Raw genomic sequence first — 16,735 nt, 5'->3', positions numbered from 1 at the left:
GCTGTAGCAAGAGCTCTCTTGATGCGGCTTTCCCCCTTCCCCCCATGGAGAATACAGGATCACCCAGCCTTACTGAACGTTTCTGTGTATGGGGAGGACAGAGGTCGGTCGGGAGAGATAACTTACGAGAGATAACGTTCGTCAGTCAGTTACTAAATGTGACATGTCAAAAGTTTGTAACGGTGGGGATCCAGGTGCTGAGACCTTTGCCGATCGCTAGAATAAAGGGGCATTTATTCTCTGCTATATATATTCTTTGCCCTTTCTTCTCTGCTATAAACTGCTAATATGAGCAGTCTAAGGAATTATAATGGAAGCCTATGGAACTTCCAACAGATCAGTGAATCTACAGTATTAACTAAGCAAAGCGCTTTGTTACGCTCAGCCATCGACTTTCAGGCTGCTCCTTTTGAACTACGCACAGCTGTGGGTGGCCATAAAAAGCTGGATGCAGTCCTAGGAAACTTCATTCCATACTGAGTAAATGGTTTGTTTAAACTAGTAAAAAAATTTACTTTCAACAGTTATTGATGTGGCTGGGCGGCCTGGCTGTTCACCTTTGACATCCTCACACCCTTTTTTAAAGGGTTATTCCACTCAAACATAAATTTTCATACGTTGTTGCTCATTCTATGTTATTCACCAATTATTTATTCAGTCTCTTTCCCCTAGTTCTGAGCTGCTTTTTGCTGAACTGTGTGAGCTTTTCTCCCCATCTCCCCCTCCTCCCGTCTGTGATGGCTCATGTAAACAAGTCCCTGTCTGCAACTCTATAATGCTGGGAGGATTAATCACAGTGAGTTCATCTGCAACACAACCTCAGATTCACCCTCCCTGCATTACAAAGGATATATATATATATATATATATATATATATATACACACATACACACTGTCAGTTTCCATACCACAAGCAGTCTATACTTACCACGACGCTTGTGATCTGGCATTTGGTTCTCTGTTCCTCTGGCTGTGTCTTCAGACTGCCACCTCCTTCGGTATGACTGACAGCAGGTGGATGCGGGGCGTGAAGATATAGTTAGCTCTAAGGTTCTAGAAAGATCATCAGCTGATAATCGGGCTGATCGCTGTCACTTTTACATGGGCTGATTAAAGGTCGCAGGAGAGTTCCTAGCGATGCTTCTGGCCAATAATCTACCTGTGTAAAAGGCCCTTAAATGCTAACTGTTACTCGAGTCATAAACATATATACTTCAGACACTACCAAGTTTATTAGTACATTTACTGCTACTGGTACAGTTGAAGACATCTGAAAAAAATGTCCATTTTACCTTTCTAGTTGTGTTAAGTTTAAATGATTAAGTCCAGGACAGTAAGAAAACGGAGTCCAGAGCACAGAGACAGCACACATTTTATTATCTTGAACATTGTATGTATTAAACCTTCAGCAGTGGGTGCAGATCCAGTGTACAATGCACGGAAAACCGATTCTTCTCCAGACATAAGACGAGACGGATAACAGTTCACACCATAATATTATTATCAGGATATTTACACAAAACTGAGGCACTTCTTGCAACCTTTCATTATTTTATAAGGTTAAATCCAGCACATTCACACTGTCCAGACTTTTCAATGAAGGTAAAGCTATAATGTCTACAAATAGAAGACTAAGTTTTTTTTTTTTTCAGTATATCACAGTGGGTAAGAAAAACATTGAAAATGCAATTTTCTGAAACAAAAAAAAAGGAACATTAATATATAGCTATAAGTTAAAAGCTACTCTAACTGGTGCTATCTACTGTGGTACCCCTTTATTGTCCTACAAGGGATCCTTTTGTGCTCCTACATATATGGTAATGCAACATTTAGGCTAGGTTCCTACAATGTCTTTTTAGGCAAAATAACAGATTATTTGTGGGCGTCATAATAAAAAAAAATGGCCGTTTTTTTTTTCACCAAAAAGAGACATTTTGTGAACATTGCCTCAACATTGGAAGCAGGTATAAACCATGCAGAAATCTATACCTGCTCTAGGGCGCATGTAGATTTCTCTGCAGCCCTGCAAAAGGCGCTGATCCCAACAGCTTTACTAGGAGCGTACATCTCTCAGTAAATCTGGCCGGGTAAATGGGGCAGAGCTTTATTTAAGACTGGCGCCAGTCTCTACGCCAGTCTTGATAAATGCCCCCCTTTATGTGTATTTGCAAAGTAAACAGGTGAACATATTCAAGTGTACTGATTCTACATTTTTGCCAATGTTGTAACTCAAATGGATTTAACTTAGATTCACTGAGAATTTTAGAATTTGCAAGAAGCTTGTGACTGAAAATTTCTTTAGCCAGCAGATTAGCAAAATTTTATCCACATGTATTATACTGTAATATGCTGTGGATTTCACCCGCAATGTCCATGTTTAACTTATAGCAAAATCATAATTTTACCACTAAACTCCTACTACACTGAAAGTGGTGAAATATTCTGTGAAAATCCAAGACAAATCTGCAACAGAATGAGCATCATGTTAATATTTCTGCTGCTTATGTTTTCTGTGGCATTTTTCGTAACCATTTTATTAATAACAATACCTAACAGACCGAATAATGTGAATATCTGTGAAAAATTGTGTAACAAATATTTATTTTACTTAAAGTTAACCTGTGACCAAGGCAGTGCTATCTTACCTACTGCCATCAGGTTAGAGAGCAGGAAGAACTGAGCAGATTGATATATATCTTTGTGGGAAAATATTCAGCATAACTTGTAGAGTGAAGACCCTGCTTATTCTGGGTTAAAGAGTCCAGTGAGCGGTGTCACTCAATGGGCTGGACTCTTTAGCATGGAAACATCAGAGATTTCAAATAAATAAATTCTAAGTTATGCTGGATCTTTTCCCATAAAGTTATATATCAATCTGCTCAGCTTCTTCTGCTCTATAACATGATGTTGACAGCTTAGGTAGCATTTTCATGGTGACGAGTTCCCTTTAAACGGCAACTCTGAAAAGTTGTGCTATTGTGATACATTTTATACCTCCATATTTTGTGGTCTTCTTGTAGATGCTAAAAGGCACTATTTTTAAATCAAAGTGGTACAGTCATTTATCTAAACTTCTGACATGTCAAAAGTTTAGATTGCATTAGGTCTTAGGGCCCTATTCCACGGGACGATTATAGTTCGCATAATCGTTAACGATAAACGATTTCACCCAATTACATGGAACGATAATCGTTACTTATGATCGTTCTTGCGGTCGTCTTGTCATCGCTATTATGTTTGTTGCTACTGCGAATTTAATTTAATGATAATAGTCCCGTGGAATAGGGCTCTTGGTCCCAAGATACACTGCAATTACTAGTTACAAGCAATTGAAGCACACAGTAAGGGCCTTATTCCACGGGACGATTATTGTTCGAATTATCGTTACATTGTTTGGATCTAAACGATAATCATTCGGTTGAATAGCAGTTAACGATTATAGACGAACGAGAAATCGTTGATTGCTTAATAAGACCTGGACCTATTTTTATTGTTGCTCGTTCGCATTGAATAAGACGTCATTCCGTCGTTCGCAGTAGCAACGAATGCAATAGCGACCACAAGACAACCGCAAGAACGATCATAAGTAACGATTATCGTTCCATGTAAATGGATGAACGATTTCAGTCCGTTTGCAATAGCTGTCACATTTGAAATCGTTTATCGTTAACGATTATGTGAACGATCCCGTGGAATAGGGCCCTAACATGCTCTACTCCCTGGGTTGGCCACAAGATCCAACTAATTTGCTTCAAACACTATGTGACAATGTGAAACAATGTGAAACTCTGGCCGTTCTGTGACCTGGCCAGATGACCTGTGATCTTAATTTCTGTTTAACTGGGATGCGGGCGCATCAGTGTGCGCGCGCATCCCAATTCACCGCTGCACACAATGGAGAGTGCGGCCGGAGCCGCACCCTCCATTGTGTGAACTGACATGTTCTGTGCGGCTGCTATTTAATTAATAGCAGCCACACAGAACAGACATGTCAGTTTTTCGTGCAGTCAGTTATACTATGTGTATACACTTCGTCAGGGATTCCATTCATGCACATACGGCCGTGATTTATACAAAATATATGTTGTGTGAACATGGCCTAATGAAGCAAATGAGTTGGATCTTGTGGCTGGCTGATTATGACTAGTGATTGCCACAAGTTTTAGGATTGAAACCCACTGCTGTCTAAATTTTGACATGTCAAAAGTCTAGAAAAAATAACAGAACTGCTTTAACATGCTTGAGAAATGAACACCGATCACCACATGGATTCGCCTCAATGTAATTCAGACAATAACAATAAAAACAACTTGTATGACAAAATGTATGTCAGGCTCCAGGTCAAAGACTCCATTTTGGCATGTTCCTTAGGAATTCTTGCTGGTCAGCATTGTGCAAGCAATTTAGTGTCTAGTAAAATTCTCAATAGTTGTTAACAGGACCAAACTTTCTAAATGTTTGTGTAAATGAAACAAATGTGTAATTGTCACATTGCTCTAACTTCACACGTTTTGCCAGCTTTGGGACAACTCCACGTAGCGATCGAAGCCCCATCCTCTGTTCTTCATACCAAACCTTTTCCATTCCACTGACCTCTTTTCGTGCAGTCAGATAAAATGGTGAATTTGCTTCCATCTGAGATGGCGGACGATGAGTGTACATGTACTTGTACAGAAGACAGTAAGGACACCGTCTGTGTCCTTTAGAATGTTCATGGTAAATCTGTCCATAGCACATTTTATTAGGGTTGGCTTGTTTGTCTCTTTTAACACTGTCTGTTCTAGCAAAGAAAGGTTGATTATTCCCATCCTTCAGCAATTCTATGTCACCATACATTAGATCTGCATGTTCCTGCAAAGTCCGCATGTTTAGAAACTGACTATTGTATTTGACCACTGAGGACAGCAGTGGCACAGGCCCATCATCACCTAGACAGCCAATTCTCCACATTTCCTCTTCATCTGCTAGAGTAAAGTAGACAATATTGCGTGACCGGGAGCCTGACATTCCAGCTTTGTTGAGCATTCTCAGTTTTTCCTTGAGTTTCTGTGAGGAGGAATTGAAGACACTGCTGGTGATAGAGAAGCCTGCTCCAGCATTCTTCAGAATGCGGTCTAAGCCTCTGCGTATTGCATGGAGAGATGTAGCCAAAAAATCTGATCCGTCTGTTTTTTTCACGGTCACATAGAAATCTTCCAGAAGCTCATTTAGTTTGACTGCAGGGACCTTAAATATAAAGCACGGACAGATGCTGTAGTTATCACAAATGAGAATTCTTACAAAACCTTGGTGGTTACTTAAAGACTAAAAAAACGCAGCAGTATAAACAAGGCAACCTAAGCAGATGGAGTGTATGGAGCTGTGGACAGACACTGAACATTACTGACTGGCTAATCAAACATGGAATTATACTGGTCTGTACAGAAGGCAAGAGATCAATCAGTCATAAAAAGCTAAGGGCTAGTGTATGGAAAAAAAAAAATCAAAACACTTGCTCCACCATAGCTAATTTTCTGAAGGAACAATACTTATTATAAACCACAACCCTGGTGGCATTCTTGTATAACAATTTTTCTGCTAAGTTACAATTAAAACAATTAAAAGTACACTTGTAGTATGGGAATATTGGTACAGTTCTATCAGAGAAAGTTTTTTTTTTAGGTTGCAGTGGGTAGTCGGCTTATAGACTCTCCCTCCAATAGAATGTCTTTATTACATGTAGATTGGCCTGACAACAATTCTAACTAGAAATCTGCAGATTAACGATGAAAAATAATGCAAAGAATATATCATGTTTGTCACACATTTTACTGACTATACATGAAACATCTTATCTTCTATCTTATTTTACTAGCTACTGTAGATAATGTGGGGCTACCTCTGCAACATGTTTTCTCCTTCTCATTATGTATGGTGAATAAATACCATTCTTCGTTGATTCAGACGAAGAGAAACTCCTATAAAGGTAGTTGCCATTATCCTTATGCTGGAGGGGCAATTTTTTCATAAATTTACATACGGCCCTCTGGGCAGTCCCTAAGCTACAACTGCTAAAACTCCAGGCTATTTATCTTATACAGCTCTTCAACCATTTCAACAGCATGGCTTAAGCTCCTTTTGCACAATAACAAGCACTGATCAACAAGATTGGCGCATGTTTAATGAGCTTTTACACTGCTCAATCAGTTGCAGGCCTGGCCACATGAATGATCACTGGATTGTTCTTGTGGCCTATGAATTTCATCACTGTTGGCTGAACATACGCTCCGATGTTCGGCCAATAATAATGATTTTAATGCAGGCATGAAAGATGCTTTAAGCCACTGATAGCTGGCACTTTTATACAGACCACTCAATGGGAACGAGTGGTCCCTAGAAAGTATATTCAGCCAATAATCCAATGTAAAAAGGCCTTTAGAGTTTTATAGCGTGATTGCTGTTACACTTAATAATCCCTGTCTATGGTCCTCTAGATGTACAAGAATGTCATACCAGCGCCTATGATAAGCCTTCATTTATTGCCAAGCTGTTTAGAAAATGCTTTAAACATTTTGTGTTGGTGGCGCCACCTGTGTAAACTCACCTTAGTAAAATCCATACAGTCTTTGAGTCCCCTGGTCATACACCAGTACCTCCAGACATTTAACGCATACAGAGTAGCTTTGGTTGTGTTTGAGCTGACAGCGCTGATACAGAGATCTTTCAGGTCATCGTGAAAATGAAACATAGGGAACCTGTTGAGTTTGGTTGAGTATGCTGCAAATAATAAACAAAAATCACTGTATCATACATGTAAACCAATAGTTATTTAATATGGTTTTATTGGCCATGGAAATATAACTGTAAATAATATGACCATCAATATCTACAAAGTTATTAGTACATACCAGAAGAGCATTTTACACAATTTGTGTATTTTCAAAAGCATAACACAACGTAGGCTGCATACACATCTGAGTGAATGCTGTTTTTTATTCTGACATAGGGGTAAAAAAAACTGTAAAGCTCTGACCAAACTGTGACAAGACAGAACCCACTGATGCCCAATGGACCTTACTGATTTGTAACTGGGTCTACCAAGTTCTATCATTTTGATGTAAAAAATGGTACTGCAGACAGCACTATGTAATATATAAAGTGGGTTATCCAGGCTTACAAAAACTTGGCCACTTTCTTTCAGAAACAGCATGGCCCTTTTCTCTAGTTTGGGTGTAGATTTGCAGCTCAGTTCTATTATAGTGAATGAAGCTGTATTGCAACACTACATGCAACCTGTAGATCCGTGTGGTGTTGTTTTTCCAAGAAAGTAGCTAAGCTTTTCTAATCCTGGAAAACCTTTTAAGTTGGAATCAAAGTGTATCTCAATAGAAAATATAATACAAAAAATAATTACAAGGCCCAAATATGTCTCCATAATTGTGCAGCCCTTGCTTTTTTCATAAAAAATAATTAAGTTCATACTTATCAATGCCCCCCCCCCCCCGTGTCCTGCTCAAAGCTGTAGCCTCTGGTCCAGTCTCTTCAGTGAGTGACAGGCCACTCAGCCAGTCACTGGCCGAGACAAGACACCACCACGGCCAGTGATTTGCTGAGCAGCCTGTCACTGAAGAGACTGGGCCAAAAGCGTCGGACAATGGGGGAGAATAGGTATGAATAAGTATGAACTTTATTTTTATTATTACACTGTCGTCAACCGTCAGAAGCGCACCATTACACATAGAGATGTGCACCCAGCGGCTGATGATTTTTTAGCAGGTTTAAATTACAACAATGAGCTAATGATCGGCTCCTTGGTGACTGTTGTCCTGGACCGATATTCTGCTGAATCAGTCTGACCGGGCAGATTTCTTTGTGTAATAGGGCCCTTAGCTCCTGATTAGGATTTCTTTTACACTAGACCTGATTGTGACACATTTGATACTACAAGTTGGAGGAAATTAAAAAGGACTATTTATTGACTTAAATATCCATATTGTATTATTGATGAGACATGTAGTTGTATTGTTTCTTTTAGCAGTTATTCCAGCATAGGAATAAAAAAAGAATGACAAAACCGGAGAAAAAATACCATGTAGCAAACCAGTCACCCCCTGTGCCGGGGTGAAGGCCGCCTGACTCCCGCTAGAGCCCCGGATACTTACCCCATCTCGCAAAGTCCCGCTCCTAGAGCCGGTCCCGGGACGGAGATATCCTTGTTGGAAGCCAGGTGCGCGCTGCAGAGATGAGTCCGACGCCCATAGAGAACGACGGCTCCATTAATTTTCTATGGGCATTGAACTCATCTCTGCAGCTCGCGCCTGGCTTCCGACAAGGATATCTCCATCCCGGAGGGGTGGGTCGGGCGGCCTTCACCCCGGCACGAGGGGTCACAGGTTCCCTTTAAGAATGTGTCCTGAAAAATTATGCGATGGCTCTCAGCACAATAAAGTACACTCTGTTAAGGCCAGTTACAAGGTCAAAGGCCCAGTATAAATATTACAGTCCACAGCTACTGTTGTGCATTAAAGGGAGCATATCAGCTGCAATTCACGTTCCAAACTGCTGACACGGTTAGCTAGCTGTTAGGTCATGGAGGCACATAATACCTTTCATATATTTATATGTGCATCCAGAACATCAAAACATGGTACAAAATGGCAAACAGGCTTTCCTGAGCTCCTAAAGTGCAGCAAGCTGTAACACCTACTTACTACCCCCTTTCACACCTGAGCCTGCTTAGAGCTCAGCTTCCAGGTGTCAATCAAGCGGGCAGGTATTTGACAGTATGCGGATATGCTGTGATCAAGAGATAAAACAAAGGACCTATTCTGATGTAACATGCAGTTTGTAAAGTACCTTCAATAAAGAACATATTTTATGGGATCTTGGTGCTGGAGCTTACCGATTGTGATTCAGGTTTACCAGCTGTTGACCTATGACTCTCAAGAGCATGGAGACCACGATACATGGGGCGCCATTAATAAAAGGGTCTGAGCTGGTGACATTTTTGCTGGTTTATTGGAATATTGTGCCACCCATTTAGTGAGGTAGTATCTACTTCCTGAGGCCTTAGTGCAACAGTGGGACAGCACTGTGCTATGGCAAAAATGCAGTGTACCAGAAGATGTACTTACCTGAGACATAAAGCATATACAGTAATATAGAGAGACTATGGTTGAGCAACTAGGAGGAAACTCTAACTTGAAACATATGTAATGCAATTGTAAAGCTAGCTAAAATCTTCAGAGTGAAAGTCCTATTACCCATACATGTGATGAGTACGTGGGACGCTAAATACCCCATCAGGAGACAAGACAACAACTAGACATGATTAAGGCCTGCACTATGGTAGTGCAGCAGTGCATCTATTAGTCCATGGTAATCCAGTGGCAATTACCCACTCCCCAGTGTAATGTGTTCATCTGAAAACATTGGGAGATTTATCATAAACTTTTTTCTGTATGCCCCCATGTCCCACACCAGATTTGCCAGGCACACACCTTTCTAAAAATCAAGGAATCTAGGGCTGCCACGTGGCAGTTTCAGAAAACTATGCTGCAAGCTGGCATAAATCACTGTGAACTGGACAAAGGAGGAGGCCACACCTACCCATTCCCGCTCAACAAACAAGGGCATAGATTGGCAAAAAGTCACAGTTTTGTGTGTAGACTAGGCACAGGAATAATAAATTAACCCCTCATTGTTCTGTGGCACTCCCGTTATCCCAAGATTATCATATATTTATAGAACAGATAAGTAACTGATCAGGGGGGGGGCGTACCCCAATGATCAGATACTTATAAATTATCCCTTGTCTCTGTGAGTGGCGGTTAAGTATGTGCACTGCTACATCACACACTTGCTATAAGCATATCTCATAGAAAAGGATGGATATAATAGAAACAGTTCCATAGCGTATGCATTCATGTATAGTAAATTAACATCCTGTGAGACAAAACAAATGAAATGTGCCAAGAATGTGAACTTTTTGAGAGATTATTTCCCCCTGCCGGAAAGCTGCCAAATGGTGTCTCAAGAGCTAGTTAAACCAAACCCATAATATTTTTATCATTTTGCCATTGTGTAAACTATATAGATATAAGCCGCTTTTGAGCACTAATGCTCACAAAGTCTGTGACTGAGATTATTTCTTGTCTCATGGCTCTTGTCAGTATTCTATGTGTCCCTGTCCTTAGTTTGTCACAAGTACCAGCCTGTTATACAGTGTATTGTAGGTAATGGTAAAGCAACTCTGTACCCACAATCTTCCCCCCACAAACCTCTTGTACCTTCTTATAGCTGCTTTGAATCCAAGATCTGTCCTAGGGTCTGCTCGGCAGTTGATGCAGTTATTGTCCTAAAAAACAACTTTTAATCTTGCAGCCCTATGGGAAATTGGCGGGGCCTAGAGTGTGTGTGCATTAGACTTGCACCCACCCTCCTCCCCACCCTCTTAATCATAAGGAACGTTAAGGCACCTGTGCAGTGTTCAGACAAGTGATGAATAGAAAAAACCTGCCCTGGGTACATGAGTTGAGTCTGATGCTCATAGAGAATGACAGGAGCAGTCATTCTCTATGGGCATCGGACTCATCTCTGCCGAGCGCGCGCACGGCTTCCGACGGTGATATCTCCGTCCCAGGACCGTGTCCAGGAGCGGGACTTGCAGGAAAGAGTAAGTATCCGGGGCTCCACGACGCTGTCATCTTAGGTACCCTATAATAGTTGTTTTTTAGGACAATAACTGCATCACCTGCCGAACGGACCCCAGGACAGATCTTCGATTAAAAGCAGCTATAATAAGGTACAAGCGGTTAGGAGGGGGCAGATTGTGGGTACAGAGTCGCTTTAAGAGGCTGAGGCCCAGACAAATGGCTTCTCACACCAGACAACAAAAAGGCAGTATTAGGCTATATTCCCACTTCTGGAACATAACAGGAAAAGATGGACGCCTTGTTATAATCACAGCCGCGAATAATGATCATGGTCATTATTTATGGCTATGATCATAACAAGACGAAGTGGGAACATAGCCTTAATGTTAAAACAATGACATTTACTAAGTTGTGTTTATATGTTGTTTTCTTGTGAAATCTCAATGGCTGTGCCAATTACTGAAGCCATTTACCATTAAGGCTCTACTCACATAACATTTTTGTGCTACATTGCCAGTATACATTGGAATACCTTCAGAAAAGTATTCCAAAGTATACTGAGGCAAACCCGCAGGGTGCCCGTAGACTTTAACAGACTTAATAAAGTCTATTACAGATTATGTTTCATCTGCTTTACCATATGAAAATGTTTGTTTTCAAAACTCAAAAGCACAGTCACAACGCAACCATTATATGTATTAAAAAAAGTGGCAAAATACCTGTAACAGGCCTCTTTGCCTGTCATTCATCCTCGCAGACCACTCTGACAGGCAGAGAGCTGTGACAAGTTACGGCCTGGACCAGTCCAGATGTCTAGTGTCTAGAGGGGACATTGATCAATGTCCAGCCCTGCAGGCATTGCCCAAAAATCTACACCTTGCCTGGTTTACACCTGTTTCCAGGCATAAACCTTGATAAATTAGGCATGGGAGGAGGCTATGTCTCCTCCCCACCTTGCCATGCACCTTCACCCACCCTTCGGTCGAGTAGGGGTTATGGTTGGTGTACGCCTGGGAGAAGGCAAGAATCTGCGTATCCCTAATATTTCTCCGCCTAGGTGTTCAGGTCACAGGAGAGGACTAGGATTAGGACACGTCAAAAGTATCTTTTAAATGACAGTTCCCATTTCAAATTACTTTATAACCCAGTCTTGTCTCGTCACAAACTGAAAGTAAATTGCAAATTGAAAGCTAATTGTATTACAAAAAATGAGTGTTTGTAAAGTACTAACAATTCACCCATCAAGAAAAAGACAAAGCTTCTACACATGTACTAAGGCAAAAAAAAGGCTCAAAAAGGGAGAATCTTGAAGATTCAATTTAACAATGACATTTTAATATTAATACTACATTTCATTATTTTTTATATTTATTAACAGGAAACATACAGAGGAGTTTTTATTTCACAGCATTTTACTAATTTACTACTTTGAAATATTTTACAAGTGATTTATTCTTTAGGGCCTATTTTTATATTTTACCAAAATTCAAGTCTTTTCAGGATACTTAAACTTTTTTTCATTTACATAAGCCATATTACATCTATTCACACTGGAACAACAGAACTGAGTTAAAAGAAAATTGATTCAGATTTCCTGTGGCCTACTCTGGTCAAACATTCCGGCAACACGACAAAAGGGAACAAGGTTTCATCAAGGTATAATGCACTATATGAAAATAATGATGTCTAGTAACCCAACTATTTAAGACTACTAGCATTTAGTAGGTGTTTAGTTTACCTATTGTGCGACAGAAAGAAAACAGAACACCTACATTCTAAACAATTATTAATAAAAACATAATAATAATAATAATAATAATAATAAAATTTCCAGTAAGGCCACTTTCAAATGACAGTATTTGGATCAATATTTGTAAACCAAACCCAGGAGTGGTTCCTAAACATATCTTTCCATTTTAGTTTTTATTTGTGTAGGTATTACTCAAGATTTTAGCTTACAATAGTAATGTAAAATACTGACTAGAGTACATCAACATTTATAGAATTATCCTTTAGTTAGTTATAGGGCACAAAACTGTTCCATGGCTATCCCACTTTCAGCTCAGATATGATTTAACCATTAATCTTCCAGAAAAATAATAAATCCTTTGCACGTTGGCATTAGTAGCAACTAGATTACATTGACTAAATGTTATCGTCTGGGTATAAAAACATACAAACATCTGAACAAATTTCTTTCAAGATTGCAAAGTCAATGGAGATAAGCTGAATAAGGAGGTTAAACCCCTTGCAATCAGCTGTTTAAACAGTTATCAGGTAAAGGGCCTTTTGCACGGCCAATTACGGTCAATGAGTGTTCCTGGAAATGCTCACTCAGATGATAATTGTCCACGTGTCAGTGATTACCCGACGAGTGGGAAGACGCCCGCTTATCAGCTGATAACATATTTTTGTGTGGCTAAACAATTTATCATTATCGAGCACACATCTCTCTGTGGAGAACAGGAGGTGTGGCCGATAACAATGAATATTAATGGTCACACGAACGATACAGTGATTGCTCGTTCAGCCTGCCCGCTTCATTAATCTTGCCCCTGCTGTGTAAAAGGGCCCTAAGTTTAGTTAAGAAAGTAACAAGGAGAAAGAGAAATTAGGGTATGTTGAAATGCAACAAAACTTTCCTGCTGTAGATTCTGAACAAATTTGAAAGTTTCTAAAAAAGTTTTTTTTTGTAGATGTTTATGTGAATGAGGTTTAGTAAAGCCCCATACACTTGCAATGTACTTTTATTATATTTGTTATTAAATATTTTTGTTGATGAATCTATGCTGCTAATGTGCAAGAAAATCTGCTTTAATAATATCCCAACTCTGATCTCAAATGAAAGAAGAGAACCCATGTATAGCTTGTTTTTGGTCAGGATTTTACAAGAAATAAGCATCCAAACAAAAGAGATTCTGATATTTTACTTCTTTTTTTAATAAATTAGAACTTTCCCACCATTTTCTTGCATCAGGATTGTAAATACTGCAGTCATTTTTATAAGTTAAAATTAAATTTTAAGAAAAAACAGTGTAACAGTGAACACTTTCCACAAAAGAGACACAAAAATATGCAGATTTTCATCAGTATTTTGGAGGTCAAAGACATAACATTTCAGTAGTTTCACATGCCTCTGTGATTGCAGTTTTATAAATGACATACACATATGTGGCTGTGGCCCGGCTCAGGCACACAACAGTGCAGATGAATTGAGGAACAGTCTTCACGCCATAAACACCATTGCATATTGCTATAAATGATATCTTGCCTTGGTGCTACAGTTGTACAAATCCTACATTTAAAATCCTACATTTGTCCAAAAAATAAAAGAATATTAATTAAAAAAGTTAAAATGCAACTACCTCAATGTTTTCAGTCCGTAAAAGGCATTACACAGAGAGCTAAAGTTGCTTCATTTAATCAAGTGCAGAAGACAAAAAGGCCGCTATACAAACTTCTAGGTCAGTACTGTCTCGTTGTTTTAGGTCAGGCAGGCATTCGGAAACTAGGAGGCTGGCTACAGCATGAGCCTACTTCTAGTATTTCTTTGAGGATTATATATTAAAATTATAGCACCCTTCCTTGACAATGTAGCCTGTTGCTGTGCTCACTAGTCAAGGCATTTGTATTTTTTTTTTTACTTTTTAAAAAGTACTCTTACAAAAGATTTTTTTCAGGCTACAACATGCATTTTGGTTGACCACTACAGTATAAATATTATTGTAGGTGCAATACAAAAACTAGTTCTATTAACAGACTAATAACATGAAATAAAAACAATAAAATATATTACATTTTCATTATTTTATCTTTCTAAAGTGACTAACAGTAGAACAGGGCCAGACTTAAACATTCAATCACAGTTTAATTGTTAGTGCTAGTCTAAAATCCTAACTGGGCCTTGTAGCAATCTCTTTACAGCTACACCTCAAGCTGTGTCTGAGGAAGAGTCATAAGAGGCTGAAACAATAAAGTTTCCAGGCCCAGAGTGAGTTGCCATTGTCTGTGCAGCCTGTTGGCTCAAATTGTTACAGATTAGGACTAGCTGATTACTTTGGGCTTCCGAAAGAGTGCTACAGCTCTGATAGACACTGAAGTTAGTTTTTCTTCCAGGTATGTTACCCTTCTCACACATTGTTTTCACCATTTTGGCCAGCTTGTTTTTACCAAGAGCCTGACAGTTGTACCAGTGAAGAGCAGCTAGGTTAACAACAGGCTTGATGGACAGATAGAAAGGAGCATCTTCATAACGCATTGCTGGAGGTCGCCTCTGTGCATATTCTTTGTAGTCTTGCACAGGACAAGTTTGCGGAGAGTGTGGTGTGGCATATACTCTACATTCTGTCCCTGCTCTCTTGACCTTTGAGTCAGGGCTTTCCTGGCCCATCCACTCAAGAAATTCCAATCCGGTCTCCAATATTCGAAGCCTGACATCCCCCCATTTAAGTGTGGAACCATGAAAACCTGTACAGTGTCCAAAAGCTTTGGTGTTGTTCAACCAGACAAGATTCAGAAGACCTTCGGGATTGTAGCGACTCAGAAGGCCTCTTTTGCGTAGAATAAGTTCATCTGCGAATGTAAGCTTCATAGACTTATGGGGTTTGTTTCCTTTTCCTTTACATCGTAGTTCAATTTGCTTTTGTTTTAAAGCTTCCTGCGACCTTTTAAATTCCTTGTCTCTGGTAATGCTATAGCTGTACCTGTGCTCCTTTAGATACCGTTCCAGGCCACACTGATAATTGGCCAAACTGTTTGGCTCATATTCAGATCCATCTTTCTGCCTGGCATCAACAAAAAAGGAAGCCAGGTAGTCATCTAGTTCTTTGCAGGGAATCATGTAGATTTCTCTGGTCTCCATTGGGTATTTAGAGATGATGAACTCTCTAAAATTTCGCAGAGCTGTCTGTGTGCTACGAATTGTTTTCTCATTCTGTTCTCGGTTCAGCTCGGCTGTGACATCATCTTCATCTAAACAGACTACAGAAGGGGTAAAGGGAAAAGGAAAATGGAAAAAAGGGAATGGAGAAAATATTGGTAGAAAGAAAAGAAAGCATGTAGATGGCATAAAAAAATTAAAGGTATAATGCAATTAAAAGAAGCGAGAAGGGAAGGAAGGGGAGGAAAGAAAACAAAACATGGTTGTGAATTTTACTATATCTGTTTGATCTGTTAGAAAAGCAAAAATTGCATTTTAGAGCATTATTACATACCTGTTTGGACAGCCAACTTCAGTAGTTTCACAAATGATGTACTAGAGCATAACAAAAAAGAATTCAGTAATAGTTCTTCGTGTCACTGGGCACTCATAGTGCATGTAGATTGGCAGGAAAAAAATGTCAAATTGGAGATAATCCACATTAAGAAAAAAAAAAGTGAGATAAAAGCTTTGACTTTTACTCTTTATCCCACTGCTTCATGTGTGTCAAATGAACTGCTAAGCCCATTTGTATGTGCTCCATTTGTGAAACCAGAGGTTGTACTGGTTCCATTTCATTAAGTTCAGCTTATAAAATCTTTTTCAAGTTCATAATGATTAATAAGCAAATTGATAAAGCCATCCACATGCAGCTTACACAGAAGCAGAATGATCGCCATTTGAAACTTTTTGGGATTTCAGTATATCAGCAGCAATCAATCACATTTACTATAATACTATGTTACCTGACAATAAGGGACATGTTTATGAAAACTTGTGCAGAAGAAAGTGGAGGAGTTGGAAATAGTGACCAAAAATATGAATATTTGTAATTACTAACCTATACTACAAAACATTTCCATCTTGTTCCATACTAGAATTTATAAAATGTTGTCATAGATTTCATTGGCCATTCTATGTATATCATCATGGCCTGTTCTTTTATTTACATTGTCAACCTTCTCCCGCCACGGCACTGTAAATTAGCGTCGCTGCAGCCTATGCCTGAGGCTGCAGCGACGTTAATTTACGATTCAAGATAACACAGGCGCAGGAGCTGTGCCTGTGTCATCTGCGGCGGGTCCCGGCTATCAGTGGGGCATAGAAGTGCTAGGGCCCAGGCAATCCTAGGCCTCGTCTTCTTTACAATATTTATGGCCCAAATAAAGGTCTTTTAAAAAA

At 39.5% G+C, this 16,735-nt stretch overlaps 1 protein-coding gene across 3 annotated transcripts in view; it reads right to left on the bottom strand.

Moving 5' to 3' along the window:
- Positions 1-1,355: 1,355 nt before the first annotated feature.
- Positions 1,356-16,735, bottom strand: part of LOC138785812 (uncharacterized protein KIAA1958-like) — a 140,312-nt gene continuing 124,932 nt past the window's right edge. The window contains exons 3-5 of one of the 3 annotated variants that reach the window (XM_069962170.1): positions 15,519-15,615; positions 6,585-6,780; positions 1,356-5,227 (exon numbers count right to left, since the gene is read on the bottom strand). In XM_069962170.1, the coding sequence (XP_069818271.1) occupies positions 4,424-5,227; positions 6,585-6,780; positions 15,519-15,615 (1,097 nt within the window). In that variant the 3' untranslated portion in view covers positions 1,356-4,423. Of the gene's footprint in view, positions 5,228-6,584; positions 6,781-12,019; positions 15,616-16,735 lie in introns of those variants that run through there. The other 2 variants (XM_069962169.1, XM_069962168.1) reach the window with 2 other exon arrangements.

Source organism: Dendropsophus ebraccatus, chromosome 3, assembly GCF_027789765.1.
Source record: "Dendropsophus ebraccatus isolate aDenEbr1 chromosome 3, aDenEbr1.pat, whole genome shotgun sequence".
Lineage (NCBI taxonomy): Eukaryota > Metazoa > Chordata > Amphibia > Anura > Hylidae > Dendropsophus > Dendropsophus ebraccatus.
Note: the sequence above shows the minus strand (reverse complement) of the source record. Positions and strands in the feature narration are given on the sequence as shown.